Consider the following 19,179-nt stretch of genomic DNA (forward strand, 5'->3'; position numbering starts at 1 on the left):
CCTTTTTCTACCCATATTTTGTTTCATTTCTGGTCCCCAGTGATGGTTCTCAATTCTCAATGTGCGTGTGGTCTGTGGTGCCTTGGGAGTACCCAAGGCTCTTTCAGAAAGTCCATGAGGCCAAAATTATTATTATTTTTTTTTCTTAAAGATTTTATTTATTTTGACAGACAGAAATCACGGAGGCAGAGAGGCAGAGAGAGAGGAAAGGAAGCAGGCTCCCTGCTGAGCAGAGAGCCCGATGCAGGGCTCGATCCCTGGACCCCGGGATCATGACCTGAGCCGAAGGCAGAGGCTTTAACCCACTGAGCCACCCAGGTGCCCCCCAAATTATTTTTGTATTATTAAGATATTATTTGCCTTTTACACATGTTGACATTTGCACTGATTTGAGCAAAAGCATTCGTGGGTGAAACTGTTGGGCTTTAGAAAGAATAAACAATAGCATCAGGGTTATTTCACTGTCCTGCCCTTAGAGTTAAAAAAAGGCAAGTTTTACTTGACAATGTCTTTGATGAAGCAGCAAAAATTATAATTTTTATGAAATCCCGACCCTTGAGCCTTCTTAATATTCTGTATGATGAAACAGATGTACAAATACGTTAACCGCACGTAATGGTCGTCTCCAGGGAAAGCATTTAAAATAACTGAGTTAATGGCAGTGATGAGGAGGAAGTGGCCTCCGCGAGCTAGCCGCCCGCCTGAGCCTTCCCGCCGTGCCACCCCCAGGGCTCTTGTGCCTCAGGGCCCTGTGCTCAGGGACGTCCTGATTTTAATTAAGAAGGATGTTACCGCTGTAACTTACTCTATACATTTTATAAAATAAAGTTTGGGAAAAGGAAAAATAAAATAAAATAAAATAAAATAACTGAGTTATACACTGAACTAGTTTTTTTTTTTTTTTTTTTCATGAAATACCATTTTTTACTTGAAAGAATAATACACAAAAAGTAGTTATTCAGATGTGGATATCTGGCAGATTCGGAAAACCGGTAGCATTTGTTGCATTGGTGCAATTGAAGTCTTTAAGTGAATTATTACTGTGTTTTAAAATAAATAAATGTTCCCTTAAAAGCCTCTGTTTGAATTTCTGATGTGGTAAGTATCAGTAGATACAACCCACACAAACAAAAAGCTCTTTGAGGTCCTCAATATTTAAGAGCATAAAAGGGTTCTGAGACCAAAGTGTTTGAGAACCATTGTATTAGACACTGCTCTGTTAGCTTAATTTCCCCTTAAATTTCCCTTTTATATTTTATCAGGGATTGCTATTTGTATGTGTGGGGTGAGTGTGTATGAGTGTGTGTGTGTTCTCAAAGCACTTACAACACATATATGTTGTCTATGAAAATTATATCTGATGTACCTACAAGAGTGCTAAATAAAGAGTGATAAATAATTGAGAATCAGGTAGAAAAGCCAGAGAGCAAAGGCATAGAAGTGAGTCTGTAAGTCTATCAGAGACTCGAAGTACAGAGACTCCTACTAGGCATAAAATGCCATTTGAAATCTTTTCCATTATGGGAGCAGAGTAGGGGTGGGAAGAGGAAATGTACCCAAATGGCAGGGTAGGAAGAAAGGTAAGCTTCCTAAAGAGCATTCTCTTATAGACTGATAGCCTAAAAATGTAAAAATAAAGCAAATGGACAAAACATCAGTCTGTATATGCTCTGTCCCACCCATTGTGCAATACAAATAATTTGTATTTTCTAGCGTGCTCCTCTGTGCTATTTTTGAATGATAAAATTAGGATAAAACATGGTCTCTATTTGCAACAATTTTATGTTACTTGTGATGACTAAATTTTTAAGTATTTTTTTAAAAAACTATTGTGTATATTTGAAAGTCTGTTGTTTAAACATATTGATATATGCAATACTCAAAGAATTACATGTTTTCTTATTTCTTCTTTTTCACACTAATTTTCTTGGATAATAATTTGCCCCAAAGGAATGTCTTGGTGTCTTCTAAATTTGTTTGTTAATTGTAAATATAAAATTAGAAAAAACATTCAAACTTAATAAAAGAATCAAGAACATCCTACTTGTTTTTAACTCCTAGGATCTTATTATAAATAGTATCTAACAAACAAGGAAAAAAAATCATTTCAGATACCTTTGGCTTTTGTTTTTTAAGCCTTTGATACTCTTTTTATTAATTTATTAAAAGACAATTAGAAACACAAAGGTAGTTACCAAAATGACTAAGGAGAGAGTGTTAAAGAATCCTGAATGTAGTAATCATAATCATGGACACTGGTAAGTTACTACATTTCTCTAACATGGAGATAACAACACTCATAGGTTGTTAGAGGATTAAAGGAGAAAACACAAATAAAGCCTAGTACATACATGTCTACTCAATAAATATGTTAACACATTTGACTAGCACAGACAAAAATACTCAAAGATGGTTAATAATCCTAAAAATTCAACTTAGTTTGTAATTCCTTCTATACTCCTCAAACATGATCTCTTCCACAATTCCATGTGTGTGGAATAAGAAAGCATATTACTTAGATTAAGGGCTAAATATCTGTTCACCATCCACCCAATGCAAGACAGCAACAAGAAAGTCCAAAACACAGTGTTTAATATATATATATTTTAAAGATTTTATTTATTTATTTGACGGAGATCACAAGTAAGTAGAGAGGCAGGCAGAGAGAGAGAGAGGAAGGGAAGCAGGCTGCCGGATGAGTGGAGAGCCCAATGGGGCTCAATCCCAGGACCTTGGGATTATGACCTGAGTGGAAGGCAGAGGCTTTAACCCACTGAGCCACCCAGGTGCCCCACACAGTGTTTAATATTTTAGAAAGATAAAATCAGGGCGCCTGGGTGGCTCAGTGGGTTAAGCCGCTGCCTTCGGCTCAGGTCATGATCTCGGGGTCCTGGGATCGAGTCCCGCATCGGGCTCTCTGCTCAGCAGGGAGCCTGCTTCCCTCTCTCTCTCTGCCTGCCTCTCCATCTACTTGTGATTTCTCTCTGTCAAATAAATAAATAAAATCTAAAAAAAAAAAAAAAAAAAAAAAAAAAGAAAGATAAAATCATTTCGGGGTACCTGGGTGACTCAGTGGGTTAAAGCCTCTGCCTTCCGCTCAGGTCATGATCTCAGGGTCCTGGGATCCATGGAGCCCCGCATCGGGCTCCCTGCTTCCCTCACCCCTCTGCCTGCCTCTCTGCCTACTTGTGATCTCTGTCAAATAAATATATAAAATCTTAAAAAAAAAAAAAAGATAAAATCATTTCAATGAAAAACTTTTACCTAAATATTAAAGATATTTGACTAAAAGTAAGAACCAAGTTAAAATTTGCCACAGAAATATTGAATACATTAAAAAGCTGCTTTGATAAAATTAATCTTTGACTTTTACTTCTATGTTCTCTATACATGGGGCATTTATTCTTACCTAAATTTTATACTGTCACCTTGACAGACTTCTAAAGGCCTATCAGACAAATGAAAAGCATACAATTTATCATTTCTAAAGTTTAAAATATGTGATAGGGAACTGAGCAATCTTAAAGGACCAGGAGATACATAGTCAGTCATATGGAGCTCATAGTTGTCTATCCACTGTTTGGGTCTAGTCTTACAAACACAGCATCTCAGTCCTGAAGAACCTACTAAGAACTACACAAGTACATTATAATCATTCATATAATTAAATATTAACTAGATCATTCCAATAGCCCTACGAAGTATTGTTGTTCCCATACAAGTACAACAAAAATTCAACCTTTACTGAGTACTTACAACACATAGAGAAATAAGACAGTGTCACTGCCAGGCACTGTAACTAGGTGCCAGGGGTAGTTCAAAAAAAAAAAAAGAAAGAAAAGAGAAGGAATACAACACGCACAAGATGGCAGCTGCAGTTTAGAAGCAAAATGCAAATACTTCTGCTCTGGCGATTATAGTTTTAGTCTGTCAATAAATATTTACTGGCATCTAATCCCTTGAAAGTTATATATCATCAGGTTATATCTTAATCTAACATATTCTAGAAACTTGCTAGAGATGAGCTGATTGAGGGAATTACTTTTTTTAGTTACACAGACAGTAAACAGCCATTATCTAGATTTTAGATTTGTTTATAAACTTATTTATTAACTGTTTTTAGAAGCAACCTGCCACACCTCAATGCGTTATGAAACTTGACCAATTCATTCAAAACAGATTTAAAAATTCCTATGATGGGCCCTTCTCCTCTAGAACCTTGTTTTATTATTCATCCCCTCCCTCCCCCTGTTTTCAACCTCCAAGGATTCTATTCACCGCCTCTTCTTCCCAGCCAACAAACACATTCAGTTTGTCCCATCTTTCAGATGGGTTACCACCCAAATCCCTCCCACCTTCAAGGTCAAATAGTGCTTTACTCTCACTGTCTTCACTTTCTTACCATACATTCTATTACCTAGCCTATTACCATCTGGTTTCTGAATTTATTGACGCTGCTCTTAAAAAGCCACCAATAGCCTCTGGATTACCAAAACCAAGGTGTGCATTTTAGTCCTTATTTTACTTAACCTCTCTCTTGCACTTCTTGATATTGTTTAATTACTCTTTTCTTTAAATTCTAACAGTGATGCCAAGATGTTATTTATTTTTTTGCATCTTCTTAACCATTTCTTCTCTCCCTTGCTGGCAGGGATCTGCTGAATTTCCAGCCCATTCTTGCCTTTTTATTAACCTCTGTAGCCAGCTAACTGCCTAAAGATACCTCCTTTCCGTGACCTAGAGACCACAAACTCAATACACTCAAAATTGTACTGAGCTTCAACCAAAAATTTGCTTTTCTCCTTAGTGATGTATCTTGACAGAGATACCACTACCAACCTGTCGGAAATATGGCAGTCATCTTAAATATGTCAACTCAAATATGGAGTCCTCCAGTTTCTTCACCATCCAAGTACATTCTAATTTCTATGCCTCTCTTTTCCATTCCCACTGCAATTAACTTTAGGCCCTCATAATTTCTCAAGCAACATATCCTCCTTCCTTCAATTATGACCTTTCTAATCCATCCTCTACACTACTGACAAAATGAAAATTTCTAAAAAGTAAATCTAATTATATTATTTACTTGTTTAAAAACCTTAAAGGAGTTCCCACTCCAAATGGTAGGAATTCTGGGCTTAAGAAGAAACTATCCAATAACTCCAAATTCTGTACCTACAAAATGTGTATTTTCCTAAAGAAAGAACCCAAGCTATCAAAGATTAACCCCAGAGTATAAACTCCTAACTCTCTATAAGCCCTATGAAACCTTTCAGAATCATCTCAAACTATACCTTCCTTTCCAGTATAAGTTTAAGCCAACCCCAACTATTTTAAGTTCTCAAACAGGGCTATGCTGCTTCAACTTTTCACATTGTTGAACCCAAGTTTCTCTTTCCCTGGAAAGCCACACCCTACATCTGCCCTAAGTGAACAAATACTCATCCTTCAAATGTTCTTTCATCTATGAACTCCTCCCTAGTTCCCTGCAAGCATCTGATTTCTCCTCTCTTTCACCCAATACATTTTGCTTATACTTTTATTAAAGTATTTATTGGGCTCTCTTATGTAATGGTATGTTGTTCACACTGAAAGTAGTATTTTTTCAAAAAGCTTAAACAGGATATTTTTCAAAATACATCAGACCTATCCACGATCACTAATAAACCTATCACTGTTTTAAAATATAAAGGAAAAACTTATGTCTATGTTTTAACAAAAAACTGACAAATAATGTAAGCACAAACATAAATGGCCTCATTTATTAAGTGAAAACTTTAATTACAAATGTAATTAAAACCCTCAAAGACTTTTTCTTAACTTTATATTAGATAAGCCCAATTAAACATGATTTTCCTCCTGCAATTCTGTATTTTTATATACTCAAAAATTTTTCTTTATATTTGAAAATGGGTTTATAGAACCCTAAAAGTGTGTGTGTGCATATATTTATGTGTCTTTTTTTTTTTTAAGATTTTATTTATTTATTTGACAGAGAGAGTTCACAGTAGACAGAGAGGCAGGCAGAGAGAGAGGAGGAAGCAGGCTCCCTGCTGAGCAGAGATCCCAATGCGGGACTCGATCCCAGGATCCTGAGATCATGACCTGAGCCGAAGGCAGCGGCTTAACCCACTGAGCCACCCAGAAGTCCTGTAGATTTATGTGTCTTTAAGGTAAACATGTGTGAAATCAGCACTACTTCAGTTTTCAGAGAACAAGTAAAACTCTGATTTTCTTTCTGAAAATCAGCTTCTTGAGTACCCATGGATCCCACATTCCCATGTGGGAATTTCAGTTTCTGTGTGACTTTAAAAAAACAGCCTCAGTCTTTTAACATAGGCAACTGGAAGTTCTTCCTTGTCACTACTCGATCGCTAAAATATAGGGTTAAAGAGTTACGGATGTACATGTCGCTGGCTATAAAAACAACCTGCTTGCACAGTGGACAGATGCCAGCTGCCTACTAATCCGGGCCTGATAATGAGCCCTGAAACGTGTACGAGGCCACGAAATCTGAAGCAAATGTGCGGTGCCTGATGTATTCGCTTAACTCCTCCAAGTGACTGATTCTGCCAAGGTCGAATTAATAAGTCTCCTTTGATGTTAATGATTGAGAGGTTCCCCGGAAAGGACGGAATGCTGACCGCAGGACACTGTTTGGAAATACCTAAACGAACTTGATGGCGACTCCTAGCCCGTGTTTGAGCGGACGGGACGGACTTAGACGCATTCTGTAAAAGACGCCCCCCTCCCCCGCGCCGCTTGCCTGACCCGCAGTTTATTTTTGTCCGTTTTTAACTTGGAGCCGTCTCAAAAGCAAGCCACGAACGGACTGCTCGGCAGCTCACTTGGAGGAGGCACAACCAGCTCTCGACGGAGCGCGGCCTGCAGTCAGCACCGGGCAGGAGGCACCGGCTGGCCCTTTCCGCAGGACCAGCGGCGGCAGCGCGGGCCCCCAGGTTTCGGTTAGACCGCAACAGGAAGTTTTCTCTTCCCTTGCGGGAAGCCGTGCCACCAAAGAGAAATTTGAACTCCCACACCCGCGGGAGCACCCAGAGGTGAGCCTGGGTGTGGGAGGGCGGCCTCGGCCGGGACCGAGGCAGCTGAGGGATTCGTGATTCGACGCGGACCGCGGCGTCCCCGCCCCGCGCAGGCCCAGCCCGCGGCCTCCCGTCCCCTCCCAGCTGTCCCGACCCTCCCGAGGGCGGCGGCGGCGGTCTCGGGGACCCGCGCGGGGTCGGACGTCCCTGCTCTCGCTCCCGCCGGGGCCCCCGGCCTCCCAGCCGAGGGCGCCGGCCGGGCCGGAGCGGGCGCTGGCGCGGGCGCGGTCACGGTCACGGCGGCGCGATTCCAGGCCTCGCTGGTGCGGGCTGCACTCACCCACTCGAGGACCTTGATGAAGCCCAGCGGCTCCTTGAGCGGGTTAATGTTGAGCTGGAAGGAGGACATCCTCTGAGGGAAGGAGGGAGAGAGTCAGGACTGCGGGGTGGAGAAGGAGGGGGACCGACGAGACCGAGCAGCAGGGCCGCGAGGAAGGCCAAGCGGGGCGGGCTCTGGGAGGTGGGCCCGGGAGACCGTGGGGCGGGGCGGCCCGGGGAGGTGGGCCCGGGAGGCCTCGGGGCGGGGCGGCGGTTGGGCCGCTCGAGGAGGCGCTGAGGCGGGGACGCGAGAGGGGCGGCGGCGGAAGGCGAGGGTTGGGCAGGGGCTGGAAAGGGGAGGCGCCTCCCCGGGCCGCACCTGGCCGAGGCGGCTGATCCGCTGGCGAACCAAGTAGATGTTGGACGCCATGCTGCGTGCGCCGCGCCCCCTTCCCTGAGGTCCAGCCCCCCGGCTCTCCGTCTCTTCCCGCGCATGTGCGCGCCCAGCCCGCACCTGCGCAGCACGGGCGCCGCCGCGCGCAGAACCTTCGCTCGGGGCTGGTCCCGCGCGGTCCATCCCCGGGCGCGGCTTTCTTCCAGCGCTTGCATTCGCAGATCCCAACTTGTAGACGGACTTACAGAATATTATTATAGATGAAGCCACGTTTCAACGCTGGTGTTAGGGGCCTTTTGCCAAAATGGAAAGTTGTTAACAGAACAAGTCGAAAGCGTTATTCATCTCACATACTTACAGAAATTGAGTTCATTGCGAAAATTATCATCATTGGAGGCAGGGTTGAAGGATGTATATCGCATAGAAAAGCGCGTGGGCGGACCGCCTCCTCCTGACTCACCTACCCACTTCCTACCCTATCCGGCGTGTCCTCAACTTGGGGGGCTCTAGGTGTCTTTCTACAGAAGGCTAATTCCTGCTCCTTTTCAAGATTCGGCTTAGGTGACGCTTCTCCTCGGCACCCAGTTATCGGACTCCCTGTTGTGACCTCCTTAGCGGCTTCCCCAATGTTTTGGGGTCCTTGGAGAGCTGGAGTGGTGGCCTGTTGCCGTGTATGGTAAGATGGTTAACACCGTTTAACACTTAGTAAATGAGGAATTAGCACAGTAGGGTCCCAGTACCACCTTGCAAGCACTTGCCTATGAATTAGGTTCCTTGCCGTTGTAGGAGGGTTTGACAGCTGTTACTGGGCATCTTTCTGAGTGCACCTGAGACCACTGGAAGTGGTAGTCCAAGTCTTCCGCTGCTTCCTTTATTGTTTCTCTTTTCTATTCCGTTTCTGCACTTTTTCTCCTGGCACTCACTTACCGGAGCTCCAATGCAGTGGATCTCCTTTCTGCTTCTCCTGATGCTCTACTCTTTGTATTCTCTTTAGTCCATTTTTTCCAAACTTTTAATCCTGTTTTGCTGAGACCTGGGAGTGGGTTGTGGATAGTAGTGCTCTAGTAGTCACAAAGATTCAGTGTTAGTTTAGACTTTAACATTTCTGAATGAGCTATACACTGCCAGATCTGAGCGCTGTTCAATTTGCAATTTTATTTATTACCTTTAAAAATCTAAAATATTTGTAATTTAGTGACTCAGCTTTGGCATTTAGTTTTTCATTTTTTGAAGGTCTAAGAAATGAGAATTGGCCAGACGCTTTCTCGGCTTCTGAGAAGATTGATTTTGTGTTTTCACTTTTGTGCTCCTCCTTGCTTTCTTTCTTGCTTCTGGTCCCAGAAGTGGAAGGTACGGTTATTTCTGTCCAGAAAACCTTTAGTGCTAGAGTTTGCACCTTGAACTTTAAGAAATTCTCATCCTTAGCTATGTGCCACTAGTTTTGAAAAGATAGAGACCACTCAAGGTGAGCAGAAGAGCAGTATCTGGTTACTTGTCGGGACTAATTCGCAGGATCTGACTGGGCCACACAACGAAGGAGTGAATTACTTCAGTTACTTTGCATTATGTAGAGCTTAGCACCACTTTTGCCAATCATCTCAGTTCAGAGGAACGCCCACTTTCCTGAGAAGGAGCTGGTAGTGGCTGGCAGAGCAAGTGAGATCTAATTAGGCAACCAGATAGTTGTAAATTTTTTTGATCCTGGGAAAACAAGAGTGTTTAAACAATAGCATCTTCACTGAAGGCACAACTGTTCAAAATCTGGGAAGAATGTTCAGATGACTATCACATTGACAGCAACACTGGTCATTTTCTGATTTGTTCTTCAAATCTGAGCTAAGAGCCAGTAGCCCTAGGCACAGCGTGTTCTACTCTCTACTGGGGCTGTTACGGAAAATAGTACTTGTAATGCAAAATTGTCCTGTCTGAGGTAGTATTATCATTATTTTTTTTAAAGATTTCATTTATCCATTTGACAGAGCGAGAGAGCACAAGGAGGCAGAGTAGCAGAGGGAGAGGGAGAAGCAGGCTCCCCACTGAGCAGGGAGCCGGACCGACATGGGGCTCAATCCCAGGACCCTGAGACCACAGTCTGAGCCAAAAGCAGTTGCCTAACCAACTGAGCCACCCAGGTGCCCCTGAGGTAGTATTATTGAATCCTATCCGTGGTAGTATAATTATGACTGATTTGTCTGCCTAACTTGTCATTATTTTACTTTCTCTTTGCTCTTTATAAAACATGTGCCAAGTTATGATACTTGGGCTTAAGAATGTCAAGAGGTAAGAAGGAGCCTGTGTTAGGGAAATCATATTGTTGGCTAACTTCCTTTGTGTTTCTCCATGGTAATACCAAGTGCTGGTTATTTTACTAGAAAGATGAGACTTCGAACTCATTCTCAATCAATATTGTCTTTCTCCTGAAAATAAAGTGTTTATTACTGCTGAATTCAAAACTGAACTTCGTCAATAAACACAGTTCTTTTCTTTTCACTGATGTAGTCAACAATCATTTTAGGAAGATGTAAAAATTGGGGTCCTCGCATGGCTCAGTCAGTTAAGCTGGTAGTGGCTGGGGTCATGATCTTGGCTTTTGGCTCGGGACATGATCTTGGGGTCTTAGGATCAAGCTCCACATTGGGTTCCCTGCCGGTGGGGAGTCTACTTGTACCTCTCTCTCTACTCCTTTCCCCTGCTTGTGCTCTCTCTCTCTCACACACATAAGTAAATAAAAAAATCTTTTAAACTGTTTTAGAAAAATGTAAAAATAACTCTACATTTATTAAATTGTGCAATAGATTAACTCAGAGAGCCCGGTAAATTAATCTCAAAATAAATTAAACTGAACTCTTTTTAAATTAAATTTTAATTTTAAAAATAATTTTCGATTTATAGAAAAGTTGCTATGTACTCTTCACCCAGCTTCTTCTAATATCTTCTATTACCAAGAGATGTGTCAAAACAAGGAAATTAACATTGGTGTTTTATTGAAGGGATTTTTAGGAATGGAGGGAAATGAAAAAGACAAAATCATTTTACTTTCTCTTGAAGACTGAACAAAATGCACGGAGGATTCGGTAAATGGCAAATGGCTTTGACCCCTTTTGCTGCTCATTAACTATCTGGTGTTAGCACCTGCCTCCCCTTGGTTGTCTCCCTTCACTGTCCATTTCCCAGCAGGTGGCAGTGACCCACTGTGGCGTATGATTGATCCAGCTGTACACCTAAAGCCTGGTGTCTGCTCTCATAGCCATGGGCCCCACACGATGTTGCACTAAATGTGAGTTTTTTGAACGCAGGGGAGCCTTCTTGCTGCTCCCAAGTCCATTAGAGCAGTGGTTACAATTTGGTGGTCAAAAGCAAGGCTGTGTTGTCAGACTCCTGGGTTTAAACCCTGCCTCTACTTTGGGACTTTCAGCAAAGGCTTTCACCTTTAAGTTTCCCTTTTCTCATTCCCATTTTGCAGAGAGGAAATGAGTGCTGTAGTGAGGTTTACATTTTATAATTGTCAGACATCACAGGGAAGAGGGCCCAGTACAGAGTAAGCGCTTAGTAAATGTTACCTGTTATTATCACTGTGTTTCAGAAACCGTGGGTGGCTCAGTCTCCCAACTGGGTGGTCAAGAAATAACCAAGACTCAATGGTAGAGCAAAAGCATAAGGAAGTCAGACTTTTATTTATTGTCCACAAGAGGATGAGAGTTGTAAGGAAGACTATTCCATTGGTAAAAGGAAAGAAATATGAAACTTGGTAATAGGATTCTAGAAAGCAAAGAAAATGAAAATGTTCACTACCACAAATCATGTGGGGCAAAGGTCACACTAATCCTCTTTGTGTGGGTCCAATTTTAATATATTTGTGGCTGAAGTGAGCACAGTTCTCATCACCATCTTAAGCTTAGCTCAAATTTAAGCAAAATAAACAGGAAAGATGCCCTAATTTGTAGAGGTTAATTTTATAGTGACCATCATGAGCACTTCAATTAGGTTTCTAAAGAAAAAAAGCATATTGCATAATAACTTTTATAATAACATAACTCGGAATTTGGATGGTGTTTGGCATTTTTCAGAGACCTTTTGTTCTCCCTTTTTCATGTGACTCTTGAACTAAGGGAGGGTGTTGGAATTACAATATACATTTTGTAGAGACAGAGGCTCAGAGGGATGAAAGCATATTGGAAAGGGCCTCACAGCAGAAGTGACACAGCACCAAAGCTTGAGGGAGGTGAAGGGGCTTCTCCAGGAAGATGGGAGGGGCAACCAGATAGAGGTGCAGCAGGAGGTAGGGAGTGATGAGAATGGAGAGGGGAGTTCTTTTGTGGGACCAAATATCTCAATATATCTGATGCTTTGACTAAGGGGGGCAGTGTAGAAGCTGGTCTTTTTGTGCCCGCCTAGGAGTTCAGACATGGTTCTCTGGCAGTGAGTTGCTTTGAGACAGAGGATGATAACATGATCAGGTTTCAGTTTAGGAATATCACTGTGGCAGGTAGAATAAAAGATAAGCTCCAAAGATAGTGGGTAGGTTCAAGAGAGCTGAATTTTCTTTTTTCTTTCCTTTTCCTTTTTTTTTTTTTTTTTTGACAAAAGGATAGAGAGAGAGAGAGCACCAAGTAGGCAGAGTGGGAGGGAGAAGGAGAAGCAGGCTCTCCATTGAGGGGGGAGCCTGATGTAGGACTTGATCCCAGAACCCTGGGATCATGACTTGAACCAAAAACAGAAGCTGAACTGACTGAGCCATCATGGTGACTCTGAGAGCTGAGATTTTCTAAACCCGCTGGTCATGGGATCTCAGGTCCCAGACGGGTGACAATGAGCAGAAGCAGCCAGCCAGGTGAGCGCCAGCAACAGAGCAACAAAAGCACGAGATTTAGGTGCAGAAACCACTCGGTCCTGCTCTGGCTTTATCAGACTTAGAAATTTTCCCGAAGCATTGCCATTTAATTTCCGTTTGCTTACCTCTCTGGTAATGAGAGTGTAGTATTTGTAGAGCATCAACTGAAGTATGTCAATTAACATGGGTGGAGTGCTTCCAACAACAAATCAGGACTGGGGGATGAAGACAAATGTGAAAATGTCTCAGGCTGGTCCCCCAATCCTACCCAGGCTGGAGGGTTCAGCAGGCGGCCTGAGCTATGTAGCAGGGTGGCTGTGGAGAGTTTAGTATCCCGTTTTGCGCCGCTGCTATAAGTAATGATTCAAAGGACTTCCACGTTTTATTGTCTCCCTGGAAAGTAGAGTGGCCCCAGAGAGGGATACAGAGATTTCAAGTTTAATACTGTATTACACCCAGGGGTCTCTCTTGAAACCTGCCAGGAAACAAAACAAAGTGTCCACTAGTTCTGTATGGATGGTTTGTTTATTCTGTTTGCAAGTGCAGAGAACTGACTTCCTGCCAGAGAGAGAACAGGGTGTGATAGATCTGGGACAGTAAACTGAGCAGATGAAGTGCTTTGTTTTTAGCATGCTGGACAGGATCGCCCCAGGACCTGAACTTTTTGTATCTAACATAGGAAACCCAAAGAAATGCCCTTCCCTCCTGTTTCTGGGCCTGTGGACTTTGGGTCAGGACCACCATGATCTTCTGAGCATTTATTAAGAGAGAACAGGCTACCACAGGGGATGGCTTTCAAAGCTGATCCGTCACACGCCCAGGAGGTCTGTAATCTTATCAGCAAAAAAAATCAATTTCCTAACATCATATGAAGAGAGTAAATAGAGAAATCCCTGAGTAAAAGCTGGCCAGGGAAATTCTGATGCTGACGAACTTTTGGCAATGGACGTTTGTTTACAATTTCTCTTGGAGGCAGAAGAAAGTATTTTATACAGTAGCATGGTTTCTAGAAAGTTAACTGTAGATGTTATTTTTGCAAGTGGAATTTTACTTTAAATGCACTTCAGGAGTTAGCCATTTAAAGGATTCTTTTGGAGAGCCTCCCTGTGATCATTTTTTATTCTTCATAAGTTTGTATTTTTTGTACTCTTTGCCCATCCCATTTTTCTAAAGCGACGATTAATTATAATTGTCTTACAAGCTAAATAAATTGGTCTTGGCTTTCTGAAACAATTTCATTGGTCTTTTCTTTTTCCCCCCTTTTTTAGATAAAAGCAAGGTGTTTTGTGGTTAAAATCCCCTGATTTATTATTTTTTTTTCATTTCCCAGAATGACCATATGATAAGAAATCTGAGAATTTATTGACTTTGACTTTTTTTTTTTTAAATCAAGGCAAAACCCTGAGAAGAGGACAGTCCCAATCATCCTACCACCTGCCTATAGAAATATATATGCATCATGCTGCCTTGTCACAGGGATCTTGAAATGCCACCCTAATACTTATGTTAACAATGTCACATTTTATTTTATTTTTTAAAAAGGTTTTATTTTTAAGTAATCTCTACATCCAACATGGGGCTTGAACCCACAACCCCGAGATCAAGAGTCTCACCCTCCACTGACTGAGCCAGCCAGGCACCCCTACAGCTTCACATTTTAAAATACCAACACCCTGGAGAATTACTGCATTAAATGATCTTTACAATCGAACACTCTAATGGAAAATTATCTAATTATCTGATTAATTTTCCTCCTGGCAGTGAGAAACCTGGGAATTTTAGTGGGATTGCGGGGCGGGGGGGACAAAAGGGTAATCTTGAAATCTGGGGCACCATCTTCGAAAGACAGGCTTAACCAAAGGAAAAAGTTCCAGGCTGCCAAGAAGTTGAAGAAGGGATACTGAATGCCTGGGAAGTATGCTAGAGAAGTTGTTCAGTATCGAAGAAAAGGAAAATGGGAAGCAGAACTAAAGTAAACTTGGATTCCTGCACAACTTAATTTAAGGAAGACTGGATTTTCTCAACACATTTAATTTCAGTAGTTGCCAACCATTCTCAAGTAAAACCATTTGAGAAGAAAGAGAGACCTGAATAGAGACTTCTTTCCAATATTTATCGATCACCCATATGGACCAGGCACTTTGCTAAGTGCTCATCACACAGAGGAGAACCAGATATTTTTGTCTTCAGAGAATTTATATTCTAAAAGGGCGGGCCAAAAGCATAAAAAACTAAGGAAAATGTACTTTCAAGTTGTGATATGTGCAATGAAGAATACAAAACCTACACTATTGTATTTTTTTGTCTTCCACTCTACAATCTGAGTACCTTGCAAAATCTGTGGTACAACAGAGATAAGTTGGCAATGACTACAATCTTCATAATTTACAACATCAACTATTATTGACTTAGGTCCCATGTAAGAAATCCCATGGAGGACTTCTAGGGATAATCTTATAGCACTCTCAGAACCCTCAGAAATTCTTTACACTTAACATTCTAAGCACTGAGGGGCTCCCCAGAGCCAGCTATGATCATTAAGTAGGTGAGATGAACTGCTGTCCGTGAGGTTCGACTTTAGGATTTAGCTGCTGTCTGCTCTCCCCACCCTAACGTGGTGTCCATCCTTCAGCTGCATCTTCAGAAATTCTAGGGTTGAGAATTCTAATAGACTGGCCTAAGGACAAGAACAAAGGGAATGGTGGTTAAGTTATGGAGCTGCTAGTGATAAGAAGAGAGAGGCTTAAGGAATATATCCAAAGCCCCAGAAAAGAAGGTATTGAGAAAACTGATGGAAAATGCTTCATGTAGGAGAGTAAACTCACGACGCTTCCAGATCAGAAACCCCGGTCAAGAGTAGAGTGGGGAACAGGATTCCTCCTGAACTTTAAAGGCAAAGTGGGGAGCCATTTGAGGTCCCCGCTTGCTCAACTGTTAGAGGGGACTATAAATCTGTATTATGCCAGGCTGCCTGTGCAGTCCTAAACATTCTTTTATGCATGTGATTACTAAAGCCACTGCAAGGAGAAGTCAAGCAGAGGACTTAAGTTATCTGTTACAAGGATCATTGTGCTACAGTCGATAGAATGCCGAGATAGAATGTAAAATATAGTTACGCCTTACCTCTCCCTAGTGAAAGAGGTAATAAGAGGAATATGAACTGGAGTAATCAAGTAAAACTGCTACCTTCTTGAGCCTTCAAGCACCCTTTTTAAAAAAAATCTGCCCAGCATCCTTTCTGGGGGAACACGTCCCCCACCCACATTCCAAAGTATTCCTGGTCAGGTGGTTTGGCCCAAGGATGGGTATGTGGTCCAGACTCAGTCAATCAGCCATTCTAGTCACAGTGATTAGTTCCTGAAAGAGTAGTTCCCCAGAAGTCTCTGTGCTTATTTACCAGCTATCCAGAAAAATACCCCCTTTTCCAGGATCATAAGCTGTAGGAACTCTGGAGGTCTGAGGTAACCAGAGTCCAACTGACTGACACATGGAGTCAGCTTGAAGATGAAACTAAGCAGCGGCAAACGGGATAGGGAGTGAGGGCGGAGAGGTCCTAACCTATACTATATCCACTCTGTAAGATCTTTGTGTGGGTGAAGCTGAGTAGAAGGACAAGTTTCTACCAGTCTCTAGGAATGGGGCAGCCTGCTCTCTGACTCACCGTAGAACCAGCTATCCTTGTTAGAAGGGGACATTTTCTCAAAGACATTTATCGTGGAAGGGGACTGATGATAGCAAATAATGAGGTGGGACTATTTGAAGTTATTTGCCTTGGGGTAGCCAAGTTTAGTGTATACCTGTCTGCTCTCTCAAGCCTTCCCATGCACTGCACTCCCCTCTCCACCAATCCCTGTCCTCATCCCCATCTCCACTGCCTTCCATTAACCTGCCTTACCACTCACCTCGGGGAAAAAGAGTGAGGAAGAAAAAGCAAGACTGAGACAGCATCCAAACCCATCATAATTAGTCTTCTTGTCTTTCTCAGACATCAGTCTTTAGAATGTTTGAAAGCAAGGCTGTGTCTCCCACTCCTGGATGGTCAAGGTCTTACACAGCCCCAGGACTTAGTAAGCATGTCAGTGAACTTGAGTGAATCTGGAAGGGGCTGTAGAGATGGAGGCCCTGTAGTATTCAGCCTGAGAAAGTCATTGCTTTGGATGGAAGTGTTGCCTCTCCAAGCATCCTCTTTAAAAACCCAAATACTCAGAGGAAACTTAAGGTACTGCACTTAATGAAGAGAAGCCCAGCAACTCTCATTTTTGGCAGCTATCAGAACAAGAGGAAACACAAACACTGGATTTTAGAGAACAGTCCGAGTATGATAGAAAGAGCACAAGTTTGGTTAACTGATTTGGAGAACAGTTGGATCTCTCTCCTACAGTTGAACATTCGTGTGGATATGATCCAACAATTCATTCCGAGGGATGTACCTGAGGGAAACTCATGCAGATTTGCAGACATGTGCAAGAATGTTCATAGTTTCGCAGTGTAAAAACCTGAGAACAGCCCAGATGCCCATCAACAGGAGAGCGGATGGGTGAAATATAGTTACATAACATTATCTATACTATAGTGAAATATAGTTACATAACATTATCTATACTATAACATTATCTATACTATCTATACTACATTAACTATACTAATATAGTTACATAACATTATCACATAGCAATAAAAACAAATGAACTATGCTAATTCACTAGAGTGTGGATAAATCCTAGAAATGAAACAATAAAACATTAAGTGAAGAAAGTAGTTGTCCTAAAAGTATACAATATCATAATTTGTATAAAGTTGAAAACAACTAATATAAGAATATACTTTATAATCTTAAATCTTAGTTCATACAAATACTGCCTGAAATCATTGGAAGCATTGATACAAGAGTTAAACTTGAATCATGAATAGAGTTGGATTGACAGAAATGGAGTGATCTGTTCCAGTGTGTGATTAAGCGTAGACTGAGGCGGGAATATGTTGAGTGACTAAGAGGATAAAAAGATGACACTTCAAGAGTACAACTAGACCGTGAACTTTCTAAAGGCTGGTATTGTGTGTTATTCATCCTTATATCCCCCTGGCCCGGCACGGTACATGAATAAATAGAGTTCAACAATTGTTTGTTATTTAAGTGGATTAGATACATAAATAAAAGCATAACTTAGAAAAAGAATATACTTTATAGAAATATATAGATGCAATAAAACTACCTATTTAAAAAAACAAAGGAATTCTGGAGGATGGTTTTCTTGGGTGGATACATGAGGGGAGTGGGCTGGGGGACCACGTGGTTAGATGAAGGTTATGTCAAGGTTCTAGCTTTTGTTTGGGATTGTGGGTACCAAACACATGATTACAAACAACAAAATTAATAAGTCAAGACAAAACTGGAAAGCCTGGGTCCCAGGCTTGCTTGATTTAGAAAGCGCAATCTTTGGGCCATGATGATGAGGGAAAAGTGAAGTGAGGTGGGGAACGTTCCAGGGAATAACGCTAGGGATGCCTTCCTTAGCTTGCTTCACAGAGAGCTCTGAAGACATAGGGCTGGTAGGTGGGAAGGTGTGTCTGCTCAGCCACATGGCAGGTCTTCAGGGGTTATGTTTCAAGAGATGGTGCCTTGGAGTCGTCCTTGCAAGGGAGGAGGGTAAAGACAATTGTCGGGCTGGGTCTTTCCAGCACAGAGATAACTACCCCTGGACACCACTTCTGGGGAAATCAGATCTCACAGCCTGTGTGAGACCTTCTAGCTGAGGCTAGAAGCAGTAGGAGAAGCTACCATATCAAGGTATGGGCCTAGCTGCTCCACAGCAGCAAGGGGAAGATCCTGACTCTCCCAGGCAGGACTCAAGCTGTCCCCAGGGGGAGTAAGTTCCTGGGCTGTAGAGGTCACAGAGCCAGGGCTGGGAGCTGACAGTCCAGGCTAGAGGGGACACCGTGGGAAATGAAGAGGAGCCTCAAATGTGTCCTGTACGAGCGGGGGGCTTGGGAGGTCAGACCCAGCTTTGAACCCCTGTGTGAGTTGGGGTACATTTCGTAATTTCCCTCGCCCCACACTGGGAATGTGTGAATGGTCCAAGCTACCACCGTGGGTGGTGAGGGTTTGAAAGAGATGATGTCTATAATGCAACCAGTAGTCTTCGGCACCTCAGAAGGCCTTAAAAAAATGGAATTCCCCTTTGTGCCACTCCAGGCCATGAAGCGTAAGTGAAACAGCACCCAATGGGGGAGCAGCCCTGGCTTCATTATCCTCTTTTCCTCAACCCACCTCACCCTTGTCCTGACCCTGCGCAGCCCACGGACCCCAGGCACCTATGTTAGAGGATGAACGAGAGAAGACAATGTTTACCCCTTTTCTGATGTTGATAGTCCTGGCCTGTACCGCTCCCCTGTGATCTTGGCTTGTGCAGCTATGGGGAGTGAAGAGGCACCCCAAACAAAGATGGGTGCTTCGAGCAGGCAAATAACTCCCCACCCCCCTTGCAATGATATTCTTCAAATATTTGTCTAATATTTGCTTTGGTTGGGGCAGAGCTGGCCCTGGCAGGACAGAGGGCCCTGTTTTCCAGTGTGTCCGACATTGGGCCTGGGAATGG

The 19,179-nt window shown here is 42.6% G+C and overlaps 1 protein-coding gene and 1 long non-coding RNA gene across 6 annotated transcripts in view; one reads left to right on the top strand and one right to left on the bottom strand.

Annotated features, from left to right (window-relative positions):
- The window catches only part of SYPL1 (synaptophysin like 1), a 23,952-nt gene extending 16,110 nt beyond the window's left edge, over positions 1-7,842 (bottom strand). The window contains exons 1-2 of the mRNA XM_082691929.1: positions 7,738-7,842; positions 7,381-7,452 (exon numbers count right to left, since the gene is read on the bottom strand). Of these exons, the coding sequence (XP_082548055.1) occupies positions 7,381-7,452; positions 7,738-7,788 (123 nt within the window). The 5' untranslated portion in view covers positions 7,789-7,842. The remainder of the gene's footprint in view (positions 1-7,380; positions 7,453-7,737) is intronic.
- Positions 3,041-13,813, top strand: LOC309844735. Of its 5 annotated transcripts, XR_014300854.1 has the most exons (5): positions 3,041-7,058; positions 8,303-8,428; positions 9,732-9,895; positions 10,930-11,029; positions 11,336-13,813. It is a non-coding gene; the product is annotated as an uncharacterized lncRNA (long non-coding RNA). The 5 variants fall into 5 exon arrangements; XR_014300852.1 differs by having other exon boundaries at positions 3,041-7,363; positions 9,732-11,029; XR_014300853.1 differs by having other exon boundaries at positions 9,732-11,029.
- The last annotated feature ends 5,366 nt before the right edge of the window (positions 13,814-19,179 follow it).

Source organism: Mustela nivalis (genome assembly GCF_964662115.1).
Source record: "Mustela nivalis genome assembly, chromosome: 12".
Lineage (NCBI taxonomy): Eukaryota > Metazoa > Chordata > Mammalia > Carnivora > Mustelidae > Mustela > Mustela nivalis.